Source organism: Rhinopithecus roxellana, chromosome 16 (assembly GCF_007565055.1).
Source record: "Rhinopithecus roxellana isolate Shanxi Qingling chromosome 16, ASM756505v1, whole genome shotgun sequence".
NCBI lineage: Eukaryota > Metazoa > Chordata > Mammalia > Primates > Cercopithecidae > Rhinopithecus > Rhinopithecus roxellana.
The window spans coordinates 113,653,351-113,671,914 of NC_044564.1; the positions used below are offsets into that span (position 1 = coordinate 113,653,351).

At 44.2% G+C, this 18,564-nt stretch overlaps 1 protein-coding gene across 5 annotated transcripts in view; it reads right to left on the minus strand.

The window, feature by feature from the left end:
* Positions 1-18,564, minus strand: part of SUSD1 (sushi domain containing 1) — a 143,982-nt gene that overhangs the window by 71,528 nt on the left and 53,890 nt on the right. For all 5 annotated transcript variants that reach the window (XM_030919053.1, XM_030919056.1, XM_030919055.1 and 2 more), the window contains exons 7-8: positions 3,375-3,472; positions 2,262-2,448 (exon numbers count right to left, since the gene is read on the minus strand). In XM_030919053.1, coding sequence (XP_030774913.1) covers positions 2,262-2,448; positions 3,375-3,472 — 285 coding nt within the window. The remainder of the gene's footprint in view (positions 1-2,261; positions 2,449-3,374; positions 3,473-18,564) is intronic.

Here is an 18,564-nt window from a genome sequence, read left to right on the forward strand (position 1 = left end):
GTGCATAAGTAAACAGAAGACTTGAGTATACACTGAGTAAATGTGGAAACATACCTTGCTCCCAGTTAGGATGGCTCAATATAAATCCTAATTCTCTCTAGATTAACTTGCAAATATAATCTAATTCCCTTTAGTCCAGAGACATTAAATAACTCAGCCATGATCAGCCAACTCTTCACTACAGAGTTAAGATGCAAAACCAGATCTGCCTGACTCCAAAGACCATGTTTTTCCCAAGGGAAAGGAACTTGAACAGGTAATTGGATATTAGTAAAAACAGCTGATGCCAAACAGCAACCTGTCATCCTCACTGAATAGTGACCAGTGAGTGATGATCTTTTAAAGACATTTCCCTATAGTATTTTACTCATAATTTTGTAAGGCTTCTCTGATTAGTTACCATATTAATTTTATAATATCTTTGCCTACATATTATTTACTTGCAAAGAATTAATTTTGTTTTATTTATATACAAATATGAAGAGACCTAATTTGTATAATCTCATAGTTGGTTTTATATTGTTAAGATTGGCAGACTTTTTCAACTATTTCTGCTGAATCTATGTCACTTCCCAGCTACTCGGGTTAAGGTACAGTTTAAGTGGGATAGCAAACAGCTAATTAAGAACTTTCTCAACTCCCCCAAAATAATAAATGACATTGGCCAGCTGTGGTGGTTCACACCTATAATCCCAGCACTTTGGGAGGCTGAGGTGGGCAGATCACTTGAGGTCAGGAGTTTGAGATCAGTCTGGCCAATATGGTGAAACCCAGTCTCTACTAAAAACACAAAAAATAGCCAGGCATGGTAGTGGGTGCCTGTAATCCCAGCTCCTCAGAAGGCTGAGGCAGGAGTATCACTTGAACCTAGGAAGTGGAGATTGCAGTGAGCCAAGATAGCACCACTGCACTCCAGCCTGGGCGACAGGGCAAGACTCCATCTCAGAAAATAAATAAATAAATGACATCAATTACTTCTCAAGGTTTGTCTACAGGGTTTTTTGTTTGTTTGTTTTCTGAGACAGGGTCTTGCCCTGTCACCCAGGTTGGAGTGCAGTGGCATGATCAGAGCTCACTGCAGCCTTGAACTCTTGGGTTCAAGTGATCCTCTTGCCTCAGCCACCGGAGTAACTGGGACTATAGGCATGCACCATCACACTAGGCTAAATTTTCTTTCTTTCTTTTTTTTGGTAGAGATGGGGATCTCACTATGTTGCTCAGGTTGACCTCAAACACCTGGCTTCAAGCAATCCTCCTCAGCCTCCCAAAGTGCAGGGATTATAGGCATGAGCCACTGTGCCCCACCTGTCTGCAAAGTATTTAATTAGTCCTCATACCTCATAACCAGAGGTTTTTTTTTTTTAACTTACTGTAATTGTCACAATGCTTTTAAAAACCGATGTGACAATTATGTACAATGAGGTTTATTTCTACTTCTTAAAGCTCCTTCCCTCCACACCTTTTTTCAGCTAACACCTACCCTCCTGCACCCTAGGGGTGCCCCTGCTTCCACCTCCCCACTCTCAACTTGATCCCCTTAAAGCTGCTGGGTCAGCCTCCCTGGCACCTCCTCTTTCACATGCAAGAGCAAGAAATGACTTTTTTTTTTTTTTTTTGGAGACAGAGTCTTGCCTGTTGCCCAGGCAGGAGTGCAGTGGCACTATCTCGGCTCACTCACTGCAACCTCTGCCCCCTGGGTCCAAGTGATTCCTGTGCCTCAGCCCCCCGAGTTGCTGGGACTGCAGGCGTGCGCCACCACACCCAGCTAAGTTTTTCTATTTCTAGTAGAGATATGGTTTTGCCATGTTGGCCACGCTGGTCTGGAACTCCTGACCTCAAGTGATCCGCCTGCTTCAGCCTCCCAAAGTGCTGGGATTATAGGCATGAGCCACCACGCCTGGCCAGAAATGACTTTTGAGTTTACTGCCAAAGATAAGCCACATGGCTACCCTCTGTTGCCTTGGGTATTTGAGAGTGGACTGATCATCAGCTAGTGTTCTCCTTTTAAATGCCTTTTTGTTACTTGCCACCTCTCCCTGAGGGCTCAGCTGAGAAAAAATACCCCAGAGCCCATTCAGCCTGGTACCAAGAGAATACAGATCTCTCGACCTGCTCTAGTTCTACGGCTGGAGCAACTACGTCTGAGTATAAATCTCAGAAAGCAAATAGGAGCTCTCCAGCCCAGCTGATTCTGCAGCATACTTCCCCACATTCTGGGCTTAGCATTTTCTAGGAGGAAATGAGACTTCACCTCCACCTACCAGCTGTCTGGAAACCAATGACGGCTGGCACAGAGCGCCTGGGAGGTGCTGTGGAGATGTTCACGGTGTAGTTGGTGCCTGGGTACAGGGCTAGGCACACTTCTGGGGTCCTGCTGTTTGTGGTCAAGTTGACTGTCTCCTCATGAACTGATTCCATAGGGTCCAACCGTTGTCCTTTTATGGATATCTTCGAGAGGAAAAGACAAGAGAACCCCCTATGACTCCAGTCAAAACAATCCAGAATTTGTGGTACTGGAGCCCATTCTCCTGCTATTCCATTTTATACTGCGCTGCTCAGCCAGGGAGTGTTCGTAAGGTAAACCTCTGCTACCAGGTATCTGCTGATAAAGTCTGATCGGCCCGGTGAATATTAAACCCCTAGAAGAGACATAAATGAGGAATCTCCCTAGGAAGTGCTCTCCTGCACACGAATGATCAAATGGAGACAACTGCAACCTGAGGACCATTGGCTGCACTCTGTCACCAAGTCAGCAGACGCTCCCGGGCTTGCTGTGGGGGCGTGAAATACAAGCACTTGGAAACAAGCAATCGTGAGGATGCCAAATATAAACGCATCCCCCACACATGCACCCTGCTGAATGACAAACATGTTAAACACGAAATGCAAAATAACGAAATAATACAGATATCTTCAAAAATTCCGTCCGCTCTTTTTAAATGACAGTGGGATCAGAAAGCAGTTAGATTGAGGCCAGGCGCAGTGGCTCATGCCTATAATCCCAGCACTCTGGGAGGCCGAGGTAGGTGGATCACCTGAAGTCAGAAGTTCGAGACCAGCCTGGCCAACATGGTGAAACCCCATCTCTACTGAAAATACAAAAAATTAGCCAAGCATGGTGGTGCACACCTGTAATACCAGCTACTTAGGAGGCTGAGGCAGGAAAATCACTTGAACCCAGGAGGCTGAGGTTGCAGTGAGCTGAGATCCCACCACTGCACTCCAGCCTGGGCAACAGAGTGAGACTGTCTCAAAAAAAAAAAAAAAAAAAAGCAATTAGATTGAAAAGCTCTCACGGAAGCAAGTCCCTCTGACTCATATTCCCATGGGTGACGTGTCTGTCCTAACAGGAAGAAGTAGATCGTTTTACTTACCACATATGCAATCTGGGGGTTTATTCTTCCTAAGTTGATTTGCCATCTCACACAGGTATCATTAAACACTGATACATCATCAATTTTTGTCAGAATTTCTAAAAGAGAAAAAGGCAGTCGACTTACAAAATGCATCAATGGGCTTTAGGAAAATTCTGAAGGAGATCAGTCTATCTGCACAGCTGGTATCTCTGCTGGTCACCATTCAACCTCAGAGGCAGACACTGAGTCGGGCAATGCAAGCTCTCCCAAGCCAGTCACCCAACTTCTCTTCATCAGGAATGAGCATGGCCCATTACCTGACTTAGAGGGAAAGGAAAGATTCCTGCTTGGGTATAGGTCAGAATTCCAACCTGTGATTCACTTGACAGGCCACTGATGCCACTGGCATTCCACTCGGGTAGAATGGAACGAGGCCCAGAACTGGGTCTGAGTGAGACCTTCCCTGCAATTGCACAGGTGAGACCTGCTTCCACCTTTCTCTTTCCAGCAGGATGGTGGGAAACTCCTTCAAGTCACTGCTATCCCAAGGGGGAAAATGGCATGTCTCACCACACAGGACCATGCCTCAGAAACAGGTTGGGGCAAACTAAAGAAATTCTCCACAAGGTTCCTAGGTACTTCTGGCACTCCTGTAACTGAAGCTATTTAATCTTCTTCTATCAGGAGGCCACAGATTCCTCTGGGTTGTTCTGCTTCTTTTAAATATTCTACATGTATTCCAGGTAATGAATTTAGCAATGTGGGAAACCATATGAAGGCCTTGGTTCCCCAAGGCAACATAGTTTTCAACAGTCCCAGTCAACCCTCAAGTGGTTGTTGAGAAAGGAAGAAGGAAAGGGGATCTAGCTTTTTATTTCCTTGAAATCAAATTTCCAGCCGGGTGCAGTGGCTCACACCTGTAATCCCAGCACGTTGGGAGGTCAAGGTTGGCAGATTACCTGAGCTCAGAAGTTTGAGACCAGCCTGGACAACATAGTGAAACCCCATCTCTACTAAAAATACAAAACTTAGAGAGGTGTGGTGGCACGTGCCTGTAATCTCAACTACTTTTGAGGCTGAGGCAGGAGAATGGCTTGAACCTGGGAGGCAGAGGTTGCAGTAAGCTGAGATTGCACCACTGCACTCCAGCCTGGGTGACAGAGCAAAACTCCAACTCAAAAATAGTAAAATAAAATAAAATAAACTCCCTACACACAAGTAATCTACTTGCAAATGATATGATCTTATATATTTCTATATATAAAACTCTAAGCAATCCACACCAAAACAAGTATTAGAGCTGAGAAAGGAGGTCAGTGAGGTTGCGGACTACAATGCCAATGTACAAAAATCTATTGTATTTCTATACACTAGCAATGAGCAGTCCAAAGATGAAATTAAGAAAACGATTTCGGCGGAGCAAGATGGCCGAATAGGAACAGCTCCAGTCTCCAACTCCCAGCGCGAGCGACACAGAAGACCGGTGATTTCTGCATTTTCAGCTGAGGTACTGGGGTCATCTCACTGGGGAGTGCCGGACAATTGGTGCTGGTCAGCTGCTGCAGCCCGACCAGCGAGAGCTGAAGCAGGGTGAGGCATTGCCTCACCTGGGAAGCGCAAGGGGGAAGGGAATCCCTTGTCCTAGCCAGGGGAACTGAGACACACAACACCTGGAAAATCGGGTAATTCCCACCACAATACTGCGCTTTAAGCAAACGGGCACACCAGGAGATTATACCCACACCTGGCCGGGAGGGTCCCACGGCCACGGAGCCTCCCTCATTGCTAGGACAGCAGTCTGCGATCTAACCGAAACGGCAGTAGCGAGGTTGGGGGAGGGGTGCCCACCATTGCTGAGGCTTAAGTAGGTAAACAAAGCCGCTGGGAAGCTCGAACTGGGTGGAGCTCACAGCAGCTCAAGGAAACCTGCCTGTCTCTGTAGACTCCACCTCTGGGGACAGGGCACAGCTAAACAACAAAAGGGGAAGCAGCAGAGGCCTGTGCAGACGCGAACGACTCTGTCTGACAGCTTTGAAGAGAGCAGTGGATCTCCCAACACGGAGGTTGAGATCTGAGAACGGACAGACTGCCTGCTCAAGTGAGTCCCTGACCCCTGAGTAGCGTAAATGGGAGACATCCCCCACTAGGGGCAGTCTGACACCCCACACCTCACAGGGTGGAGTACACCCCTGAGAGGAAGCTTCCAAAGTAAGAATCAGACAGGTACACTCGCTGTTCAGCAATATTCTATCTTCTGCAACCTCTGCTGCTGATACCCAGGCAAACAGGGTCTGGAGTGGACCTCAAGCAATCTCCAACAGACCTACAGCTGAGGGTCCTGACTATTAGAAGGAAAACTATCAAACAGGAAGAACACCTATACCAAAACCCCATCAGTACGTCACCATCATCAAAGACCAGAGGCAGATAAAACCACGAAGATGGGGAAGAAGCAGGGCAGAAAAGCTGGAAATTCAAGAAATAAGAGCGCATCTCCCCCTGCAAAGGAGCACAGCTCATCGCCAGCAAGGGATCAAAGCTGGTCAGAGAATGACTTTGACGAGATGAGAGAAGAAGGCTTCAGTCCATCAAACTTCTCAGAGCTAAAGGAGGAATTAGAGAAGGTCATAAATGAAATGACAGAGATGAAAACCATGACACGAGAAATACGTGACAAATCCACAAGCTTCAGTAACCGACTCGATCAACTGGAAGAAAGAGTATCAGCGATTGAGGATCAAATGAATGAAATGAAGCGAGAAGAGAAACCAAAAGAAAAAGGAAGAAAGAGAAATGAACAAAGCCTGCAAGAAGTATGGGATTATGTAAAAAGACCAAATCTACGTCTGATTGGGGTGCCTGAAAGTGAGGATGAAAATGGAACCAAGTTGGAAAACACTCTTCAGGATATCATCCAGGAGAACTTCCCCAACCTAGTAGGGCAGGCCAACATTCAAATTCAGGAAATACAGAGAACACCACAAAGATACTCCTCGAGAAGAGCAACTCCAAGACACATACTTGCCAGATTCACCAAAGTTGAAATGAAGGAAAAAATCTTAAGGGCAGCCAGAGAGAAAGGTCGGGTTACCCACAAAGGGAAGCCCATCAGACTAACAGCAGACCTCTCGGCAGAAACTCTACAAGCCAGAAGAGAGTGGGGGCCAATATTCAACGTTCTTAAAGAAAAGAATTTTCAACCCAGAATTTCATATCCAGCCAAACTAAGTTTCATCAGTGAAGGAGAAATAAAATCCTTTACAGATAAGCAAATGCTTAGAGATTTTGTCACCACCAGGCCTGCCTTACAAGAGACCCTGAAGGAAGCCCTAAACATGGAAAGGAACAACCGGTACCAGCCATTGCAAAAACATGCCAAAATGTAAAGACCATTGAGGCTAGGAAGAAACTGCATCAACTAACGAGCAAAATAACCAGTTAATATCATAATGGCAGGATCAAGTTCACACATAACCATATTAACCTTAAATGTTAATGGACTAAATGCTCCAATTAAAAGACACAGACTGGCAAACTGGATAAAGAGTCAAGACCCATCAGTCTGCTGTATTCAGGAGACCCATCTCACATGCAGAGACATACATAGGCTCAAAATAAAGGGATGGAGGAAGATCTACCAAGCAAATGGAGAACAAAAAAAAGCAGGGGTTGCAATCCTAGTCTCTGATAAAATAGACTTTAAACCATCCAAGATCAAAAGAGACAAAGAAGGCCATTACATAATGGTAAAGGGATCAATTCAACAGGAAGAGCTAACTCTCCTAAATATATATGCACCCAATACAGGAGCACCCAAATTCATAAAGCAAGTCCTTAGAGACTTACAAAGAGACTTAGACTCCCATACAATAATAATGGGAGACTTCAACACTCCACTGTCAACATTAGACAGATCAACGAGACAGAAAGTTAACAAGGATATCCAGGAATTGAACTCATCTCTGCACCAAGAGGACCTAATAGACATCTATAGAACTCTCCACCCCAAATCAACAGAATATACATTCTTCTCAGCACCACATCGCACTTATTCCAAAATTGACCACATAATTGGAAGTAAAGCACTCCTTAGCAAATGTAAAAGAACAGAAATTATAACAAACTGTCTCTCAGACCACAGTGCAATCAAACTAGAACTCAGGACTAAGAAACTCAATCAAAACCGCTCAACTACATGGAAACTAAACAACCTGCTCCTGAATGACTACTGGGTACATAACGAAATGAAGGCAGAAATAAATATGTTCTTTGAAACCAATGAGAACAAAGATACAACATACCAGAATCTCTGGGACATATTTAAAGCAGTGTGTAGAGGGAAATTTATAGCACTAAATGCCCACAAGAGAAAGCAGGAAAGATCTAAAATTGACACTCTAACATCACAATTAAAAGAACTGGAGAAGCAAGAGCAAACACATTCAAAAGCTAGCAGAAGGCAAGAAATAACTAAGATCAGAGCAGAACTGAAGGAGATAGAGACACAAAAAACCCTCCAAAAAATCAATGAATCCAGGAGTTGGTTTTTTGAAAAAATCAACAAAATTGACAGACCGCTAGCAAGACTAATAAAGAAGAAAAGAGAGAAGAATCAAATAGACGCAATAAAAAATGATAAAGGGGATATCACCACCAACCCCACAGAAATACAAACAACCATCAGAGAATACTATAAACGCCTCTACGCAAATCAACTAGAAAATCTAGAAGAAATGGATAATTTCCTGGACACTTACACTCTTCCAAGACTAAACCAGGAAGAAGTTGAATCCCTGAATAGACCAATAGCAGGCTCTGAAATTGAGGCAATAATTAATAGCCTACCAACCAAAAAAAGTCCAGGACCAGATGGATTCACAGCTGAATTCTACCAGAGGTACAGGGAGGAGCTGGTACCATTCCTTCTGAAACTATTCCAATCAATTGAAAAAGAGGGAATCCTCCCTAACTCATTTTATGAGGCCAACATCATCCTGATACCAAAGCCTGGCAGAGACACAACAAAAAAAGAGAATTTTAGACCAATATCCCTGATGAACATCGATGCAAAAATCCTCAATAAAATACTGGCAAACAGATTCAGCAGCACATCAAAAAGCTTATCCACCATGATCAAGTGGGCTTCATCCCTGGGATGCAAGGCTGGTTCAACATTTGCAAATCGATAAATGTAATCCAGCATATAAACAGAACCAAAGACAAGAACCACGTGATTATCTCAATAGATGCAGAAAAGGCTTTTGACAAAATTCAACAGCCCTTCATGCTAAAAACGCTCAATAAATTCGGTATTGATGGAACATACCTCAAAATAATAAGAGCTATTTATGACAAACCCACAGCCAATATCATACTGAATGGGCAAAAACTGGAAAAATTCCCTTTGAAAACTGGCACAAGACAGGGATGCCCTCTCTCACCACTCCTATTCAACATAGTGTTGGAAGTTCTGGCTAGGGCAATCAGGCAAGAGAAAGAAATAAAGGGTATCCAGTTAGGAAAAGAAGAAGTCAAATTGTCCCTGTTTGCAGATGACATGATTGTATATTTAGAAAACCCCGTTGTCTCAGCCCAAAATCTCCTTCAGCTGATAAGCAACTTCAGCAAAGTCTCAGGATACAAAATTAATGTGCAAAAATCACAAGCATTCTTATACACCAGTAACAGACAAACAGAGAGCCAAATCATGAATGAACTTCCATTCACAATTGCTTCAAAGAGAATAAAATACCTAGGAATCCAACTTACAAGGGATGTAAAGGACCTCTTCAAGGAGAACTACAAACCACTGCTCAGTGAAATAAAAGAGGACACTAACAAATGGAAGAACATACCATGCTCATGGATAGGAAGAATCAATATCGTGAAAATGGCCATACTGCTCAAGGTTATTTATAGATTCAATGCCATCCCCATCAAGCTACCAATGAGTTTCTTCACAGAATTGGAAAAAACGGCTTTAAAGTTCATATGGAACCAAAAAAGAGCCCGCATTGCCAAGACAATCCTAAGTCATAAGAACAAAGCTGGAGGCATCACGCTACCTGACTTCAAACTATACTACAAGGCTACAGTAACCAAAACAGCATGGTACTGGTACCAAAACAGAGCTATAGACCAATGGAACAGAACAGAGTCCTCAGAAATAATACCACACATCTACAGCCATCTGATCTTTGACAAACCTGAGAGAAACAAGAAATGGGGAAAGGATTCCCTATTTAATAAATGGTGCTGGGAAAATTGGCTAGCCATAAGTAGAAAGCTGAAACTGGATCCTTTCCTTACTCCTTGTACGAAGATTAATTCAAGATGGATTAGAGACTTAAATGTTAGACCTAATACCATAAAAACCCTAGAAGAAAACCTAGGTAGTACCATTCAGGACATAGGCATGGGCAAGGACTTCATGTCTGAAACACCAAAAGCAACGGCAGCAAAAGCCAAAATTGACAAATGGGATCTAATTAAACTAAAGAGCTTCTGCACAGCAAAAGAAACTACCATCAGAGTCAACAGGCAACCTACAGAATGGGAGAAAATTTTTGCAATCTACTCATCTGACAAAGGGCTAATATCCAGAATCTACAAAGAACTCAAACAAATTTACAAGAAAAAAACAAACAACCCCATCAAAAGGTGGGCAAAGGATATGAACAGACATTTCTCAAAAGAAAACATTCATACAGCCAATAGACACATGAAAAAATGCTCATCATCACTGGCCATCAGAGAGATGCAAATCAAAACCACAATGAGATACCATCTCACACCAGTTAGAATGGCAATCATTAAAAAATCAGGCAACAACAGGTGCTGGAGAGGATGTGGAGAAATAGGAACACTTTTACACTGTTGGTGGGAGTGTAAACTAGTTCAACCATTATGGAAAACAGTATGGCGATTCCTCAAGGATCTAGAACTAGATGTACCATGTGACCCAGCCATCCCACTACTGGGTATATACCCAAAGGATTATAAATCATGCTGCTATAAAGACACATGCACACGTATGTTTATTGCGGCACTATTCACAATAGCAAAGACTTGGAATCAACCCAAATGTCCATCTGTGACAGACTGGATTAAGAAAATGTGGCACATATACACCATGGAATATTATGCAGCCATAAAAAAGGATGAGTTTGCATCCTTTGTAGGGACATGGATGCAGCTGGAAACCATCATTCTTAGCAAACTATCACAAGAACAGAAAACCAAACACCGCATGTTCTCACTCATAGGTGGGAACTGAACAATGACATCACTTGGACTTGGGAAGGGGAACATCACACATCGGGGCCTATCATGGGGAGGGGGGAGAGGGGAGGGATTGCATTGGGAGTTATACCTGATATAAATGACGAATTGATGGGTGCTGACGAGTTGATGGGTGCAGCACACCAACATGGCACAAGTATACATACGTAACAAACCTGCACGTTATGCACATGTACCCCAGAACTTAAAGTATAATAATAAAAAAAATAAAAAATAATAAAAAAAAAGAAAACGATTTCATTTACAATACTATCAAAAACAAACAGGCCTGGTGCAATGGTTCACACCTGTAATCCCAGCACTTTGGGAGGCCAAGGCAGGTTGGTCACCTGAGGTCAGGAGTTCGAGACCAGCCTGGCTAACATGGCGAAATCCCATCTCTACTAAAAATACAAAAATTAGCTGGGCACAGTGGCACATGCCTGTAGTCCCAGCTACTTGGGAGGCTGAGGCAGGAGAATCACTTGAACCTGGGAAGCAGAGGTTGCAGTGAGCCAAGATCCTGCCACTGCACTCCAGCCTGGGTGACAGAGTGAGACTCCATCTCAAAAACAAAAACAAAAACAAACAAACAAAATTCCTGCAGACAGAAGCTATCATACAATTATTCCCAGAGAAAATTATCCTCATGTCACCAAAATTGGATATTCCACAGCCCCAGTTCAAGCCTTCCCATTGAAGGAGACACCTCTTAAGAACTCCTCAACCTCTCTCAGCTTCCCCTGCTCCTTGTCCCATCCCTGCATGGGTTTTGACAACATGACCAGGTCTTGCCTCCTATTCTGGGGCTTCCCTGCTGTGGCACCCACACTCCAGCACATGCCATCTGGAAGTGCAGGGGAGTTAAAATCCCATGGGGACAGGAGCTGGTAGATAAATCCTCCCTCCTTTCTTTTCTCTGAAGGGCTGTCCAACAAAGACTTCATTTCTTCAGCGTCTAAGGACACTGTCACACAGATGGGGTAATGCCTGCCCTCTGTGGAGACAAGTACAATCAGGCATCGTACACTGACTCTCCTTCTTTCCCTGCTTTACTGCCTGCCCTTGGTTCCCACTCCTGATGCCTGGGATTTGATTCTCTACTGCATGATAAATATAAACCCAATGAAAGGCTCCCATCTAAGAAGAGCGAGAAAGCTAATTCTCCATCTCAGAAAATGACTCTCCACAACTCAGCTCCTGTTTCTCCCTTCTAGTAAATCTCTTCACAGTCTCCAAGTGCAAAAGGAAGCCTGCACCTCAGGTACCTGTAGGGCCAACCCTCTTCTCCTGTACTCAGAACCAATGCTAGCTTTGGATTGACCCAGATCTATTGATCTCTCTGCCCAAATAAGAGTTTATATCTTTACTAAATCATCCCTTCGGCAACAATTTCTAGATTCTGTGTCCCACATGACCTGGTCTTGGGTAAGCCCACAGCTGTCTGCAGCATTCCTGGATCTCCGTATTAGTATTTCTCCCTAGAACACACACAAATTGAAATCAAATAAATACTCCAGTTGTGGGCCAGGTGGGTGCGGTGGCTCACGCCTGTAATCCTAGCACTTTGGGAGGCTGAGACGGGCACATCACTTGAGGTCAGGAGTTTGAGACCAGCCTGGGCAACATGGTGAAACCCTGTCTCTACTAAAAATACAAAAAATTAGCCAGGCGTGATGGTACACACCTGTAATTCCAGCTACTTGGGAGACTGAGGCACAAGAATCACTTGAACCCAGGAGGCAGAGGTTGCAATGGGCCAAGATTGTGCCACTGCACTGCAGCCTGGGCAACAGAATGAGACTCCATTGCAAAAAAAAAAAAAAAAGAAAGAAAAGAGAAAAAAAAGAAATACTCCAATTATGAGCATGGGTACCCTAAGAGACACAATGACCTTATCAGTTCACCCCCTTGGGTAGCATAAAGATGATGTTGGTACTACTCTTTTATCAGCCTGAACAAGCCCCAGCTATTTCTGGCCTCTACCCTCTTTGCTGCCCTTCAAAGCCCCAGAGCTCTTGGCGTCTCTGCTCACTCACACATCCCTTTGATGCTAACTCACCACCTGGTCCAGAAAGAAAAGGCACCAGCCCAGCCCTCATCTTCTCTCTGAGTTGCCAGCAAAGCGAATTTCCTTCTTACTCTCAGTTCCTTTGTCATCCAAGCAGAGATTAGAGAGGAGTTTTCTTTCTTGTCCTTCCTTCTTGCTCATTCACTATGACAACTGTAAATGGCATCTCAAAGATGCCATCTGCCTCCAGCCTGTGCCATGCTCTCTGCACAGATGGGACCCAGATCCAATTATAGGAGTGTCAGATATTTCATCCCAGGGAGCAGTTTAACAAAGTTTGGTTGCTTTTCCCTCCAGGTGCCTACAAATTAGTTGGAAAGACTCCTTTATAAATGAATCAGATATTCAACCTCTACATTAATGCTGCCCTTTGAATGGAGACTATATGCCCTCATTCCAATAGTGCTGATAACTGAAAACATTTCTGGAAGTCCTCTTTGGAGCTGTCCCGGAGCTCTTTCATTCCCTGCTCACTACTAACTGAATGGCTATCAAATGCCAAGCATCCTGCCACTCCAGGCACTGGGCTGTGACGATGTTATCTGCTGACTATGTAGGGAAAAAGTACTCTTAAAAGTCATGGATCTGTTAATGGTAGTTGAAGGTACGGTTGCAGGTGAGATATGCAGGTAGGGCAGAGACAGTGAATGGCCCAACGGCAGAACACTGGGAAACACTGAAACTCGGGGGGAACCAGAGGAAAAAGGCAATGCAGAAGAGAGGCAGGAGGCTGGTAGAGTGACTGATGTCTAGGAAGGAAAGGAAGAACTTGAAAGAGTGTCTCTCAGCCTTCCAAGGCCAGGCACAGTAGCTGACACCTGTAATCTTAGCACTTTGAGAGGCCGAGGCGGGCAGATTACTTGAGGCCAGGAATTCGAGACCAGCCTGGCCAACATGGCAAAAATACATCTCTACTAAAAATATAGAAATTAGCCAGGTGTGGTGGTGCACACCTGTAATCCCAGCTACTCGGGAGGCCAAGGCACGAGAATCACTTGAATCTGGGAGGCAGAGGTTGCAGTGAGCTGAGATTGTGCCACTGCTCTCCAGCCTAGGTGATACAACAAGACTCCGTCCCTAAAAAATAAAAATAAAAATAATTTCTTTAAGCAAATTATCAGCCTTCCTTCCCACCAGTCCCCCACAGCCTCCTCATTCCCTAGCCAAGAAGGGCCTGGAGCAGTTCAAGGCAGTGGGCACAAGCTCCATCTGCCCCTCTCCTCTCACATGGCCCTTCTCCCCTGATGGACTGCCCACAGCATCAGGATTAGATCTGAGGTTTGATTTTGGGTAGAGGTGGGAAGAGCAGGCCCTTGTCCTGTCTAGTGGTCTTTTATTTTTTTTTATTTTATTTTTTGAGACAGAGTCTTGCTCGTCGCCCAGGCTGAAGTGCAGTGGTGTGATCTCAGCTCACTGCAAGCTCTGCCTCCCGGGTTCATACCATTCTCCTGCCTCAGCCTCCAGAGTAGCTGGGACTACAGGTGCCCACCACCACACCCAGCTAATTTTTTGTATTTTTGGTAGAGATGGGGTTTCACCGTGTTAGCCAGGATTGTCTCGATCTCCTGACCTCATGATCCGCCCGCCTTGGCCTCCCAAAGTGCTGGGATTACAGGCATGAGCCACCGTGCCCGGCTAGTGGTCTTTTAAACAGAGACCTCCCTGGCTTAAAAGAAGGAGGCCCACATAGCATCCAGCTGAACTCTCATTGGATTTGGGGAAAGAAAGCCTCAGTGGGTGATAAAGTAAGTGCCTTTGTTCTGCTTTACTGTGTGTGTGTGTGTGTGTGTGTGTGTGTGTGTGTGTGTGTGTACACACATACATATATATATAATGTTATGTATATATAGATAGGTATAGATATATATAATGTTACATATTTTGATATATTGTTAGCATCTAGTACTTCTGTATGTGGTACTTATTACATTAACTAAATATGTAAATCATTGTATAATGACTACCTCTCCTGAATGTAACTTTACAATGGCAAAGACCATGTTTCTCTCTCTATCCTCAGGTCCTAGTATAGTGCCTTAAATATAGATATTAAAAATATGTACTATTTGGTTGACTAGTTGAATGGATGGATAAATGATCCACAATGCTAAATGTTGTGAAAAGGTTGAGAAGGATGAGAGCTGAAACTGGAACATGAAGTTGGCATTTAGGTGGTCATCAGTCACCTTGGTGAGATGCTACAGTGAAGTGGGGGTGTTCGATGCCTGGTTTCCCCCCAGTAGGCTGAGAAGAGCATTGGAGGGGAGGGAACAAGACAGTGAGCCCAGACTACTCTTTCAGAAGTCCCACTGTGCAAGGATAGGGGCTGGTCTAGTGTACTCCCTTGGTTTACAATTTTATATCCTTTTTCTTTATTTCTGGAAACAGCCAAAGGTCATACAGAATAAATCCAGGTGACCCAAACAGATGGTCAAGCGAGCTCAGTATCATTTCTAGTCAAAACAGCATCTGAGTTCAAAAGGAATGTAACTGATCTTCTAATACGGCTCATAAACTACCTCCAAAGGCTATTCTCAAACAGGATTCCAAGGCAAACATATGATGATAACGGCAGCACCAGAGAAATCAGGGTATGGCTTCCCACAGTGGCTACTTGAATAAATGTGTGTTTGGCTACAAAAGTTTTTTTTTTTTTTTTTTTTTTGAGACGGAGTCTTGCTCTGCCACCCAGGCTGGAGTGCAGTGGCCGGATCTCAGCTCACTGCAAGCTCCGCCTCCCGGGTTTACGCCATTCTCCTGCCTCAGCCTCCCGAGTAGCTGGGACTACAGGCGCCCGCCTCGTCGCCCGGCTAGTTTTTTGTATTTTTAAGTAGAGACAGGGTTTCACCGTATTAGCCAGGATGGTCTCGATCTCCTGACCTCGTGATCTGCCCATCTCGGCCTCCCAAAGTGCTGGGATTACAGGCTTGAGCCACTGCGCCCGCCCGGCTATAAAAGTTTTAATGTGTTTCCTTTCTTTCTTTGAAGTCTTAGATTCACATAAAATAAGTAGAAGTAGCATGGCTTAGAGTACACCACTGTAAAATATATTGCACACTTTGGGATGATTTTTGGTGGCACACAAATACTTTTTTTTTTTTTTTTGGAGACGGAGTCTTGCACTGTCACCTAGGATGGAGTGCAGTGGCGTGTTCTCAGCTCACTACAACCTCTGCCTCCTGAGTTCAAGCAATCCTCGGCCTCAGCCTCCCGAGTAGCTGGGACTACAGGCATGTGCCACCACACCCAGCTAATTTTTGTATCTTTAGTAGAGGCAGAATCTCACCATGTTGGCCAGGCTGGTCTCAAACTCCTGACCTCAGGTGATCCACCCCCCTCGGCCTCCCAAAGTGCTGGGATTACAGGCGTGAGCCACCGTGCCCAGCCAGGAATACATTTTTATCTGTTCGCTATGTATCGGTTTTTGTGTATATCAGAAAAATACACCTACTTCATCGGACTCATGAGATCACATATATTGTCCTTAATAAATTTGAATTATAAGTTTAAGGTTATATTGTTTAAGGAAACATTCTAAGTAAATAATACTCTTATTATGGCAAACATTGTGTCAGGGTGGTATACAAATAATTCAAGCTTGGAAGACGCTGATGTAGGAGAAAGAATGTGGGCTTTCTGGGCTTACAGGCCTCAGTTCAAATCCTGGCTCTCCCATTTGCTAATTATTGAGTGACCAGTAAAAGTCATTTAACCTTTATGAGTCTCAGATTACTCATCTATGAAATGAAAATAACAAAGCTTACTTCAAAAGGGTTTTAAGAAGATGAAATGAAATCGAGCACTAAGGCCCCTGGTTGAGCCCTGGGTATGTACATTCATGCTCAGCCAGCAGTAGCTATAATGCTTGATGGTCCAAACCTCATTCACATATTCCAACACATCTGACCATGTGGCTATTTATGTAAATGTATCCATCTATTGCGGCTGACCTTTCTGTTCCATCTGAAATGTGTATGGCTGTAAGTGAGCACCCAGTGGCCGAAGAAGAGGGTCACCAGCCAAACAGAAGGGACACAGGCTAACAGTGTCCTGGAGGCATCTGAGCAGTGCCCAGAGCAGTTTAGGGGCACAGAAAGGATCCTAGCAATAAACAGCCTCTGTCCCAGCAGAGATGTTACCCTTCCGAGATCGTGGAGTGAGTGAGCGTCAGCCTTATAATCATTAACCCAGATTCTAAACATGAAAAGCCAAATGGCCTGTGCAGAATGAAAGCCAGGGAAAGTCTTATCAAGAATGAATCAGTCTCTTTGATCTTGAGGTAAACTGACTCATTAACATCAAGCTTCCACCTGGGGTTTTTCCAGACACTAAAGTGATTGCCTAATTCCCAGCTGTCTGGAGTTTCCAGTCCAAACTGGCCTTGCAGGGGGTGGGAAAAAAAAGTCCCACCATCTTGATAGAGCTCATACCTCATTAAAAGCACATACGGATTTGTGCTACTAATCCAAAAGACTAGTCAAAAATATTTTTAAAGGTAATTAAAAACAACCCAGGTAAAGATAAATTATTCTACCCAGTTTGGAACTAAACATGTAAGTACAGGAAGATAAACAGTGAAAACAGGACAGAGGTAGGAGGCATTCAGAGAGAAGTAGAAAAGTAGAAAAGATGAGAGGGGAAGCCAAAAGTGAATATTAAGAAAGGGAAATATAAAATACACACAGGCAGGAGGATGGCTTGAGGCTAGCAGTTTGAGACCAACCTGGGCAACATAGTGAGACCCCCGTCTCTACAAAAAAAATTTTTTAAATTTAGCCACGCATGGTGGGTCATGTCTGTAGTCCCAGCTGCTTGGGAGGCTGAGGCAGAAGGATATCTTGAGCCCAGGAGTTTGAGGCTGTGGTTAGCTGTGATCACTGCACTTCAACCTGGGTGAGAGTGAGACCTCATCTCCAACAACAACAACAACAACAACAAATACACAGAGACAGTTGGGATGAGGGGAGTGAAGAAATAGGTAAAAAGTGAAAAACAGGGAAAAGAAAAAAGAAGAGGGGTAGCTGAGGAAGAGCCATGGTAATCAGCAGCGCTCACTACATTTCCAGAAGCCTCTCCTACCTACCCACCCAGAGATCATCTGCACTGCACCATGAATTAATCATCATGTAAATCATCCCCTTTATCTGCGGAAATTGAATTTAGCTGCCAATCCTGATTGAGGGCATAAAGGCCTCCTCACAGAAAGATCACAGCTCTCAGGGAAAATGCCTTTTCTTTCCTTAAATCAAAGCTCACATAAACCCATGGAAACAGCTGCAGCTGGAGCCACAGACTTTGTGAAAGGTAGCAGGCTGAGGATGGTAATTATAATTAGCAGTTACATAACATGTTTGTTCTTCAAAGTGCTCTACAAGCATCAGCTAATTAATAGCTTACTATGCCCCATGCAGATCCACTGGTTTTTCATGCAGTGACTAATTCTTATACCCCCATTGACTGCTGAATGGTGGAGGCAGAGCAGCTTGAGCAATGAAGCAAATGGCTGAGGCTCAGAAGCTATACGCAGCTCTTACCAAGTGACTCCAGCAGTTGCTCTGTGTCAGAAATACTTCCCCAAAACGTTGAATTCAGCATTCCAGGAGGCAGCTACCTCACTTCCTCCAAAAAACTGTTGGAGGTGCTTTTGCAAATGCCATGATAGGTTGGAGTGACCATCAGTCTAGTCCAGCACGGCATTAGCTCCAATTATTAAGACTGGAACCCTAGAGTCTTTGGTATCGGTTACACGTTTGCCCTTGCTCCTCTGTGCAGGCTGGGCAAGTCAACGAGGCCTCTCTAAGAGAAGATGCATTATATCTCTGGGTTCTCATCCAGCTCTACCCTTTTTTGTTTTTC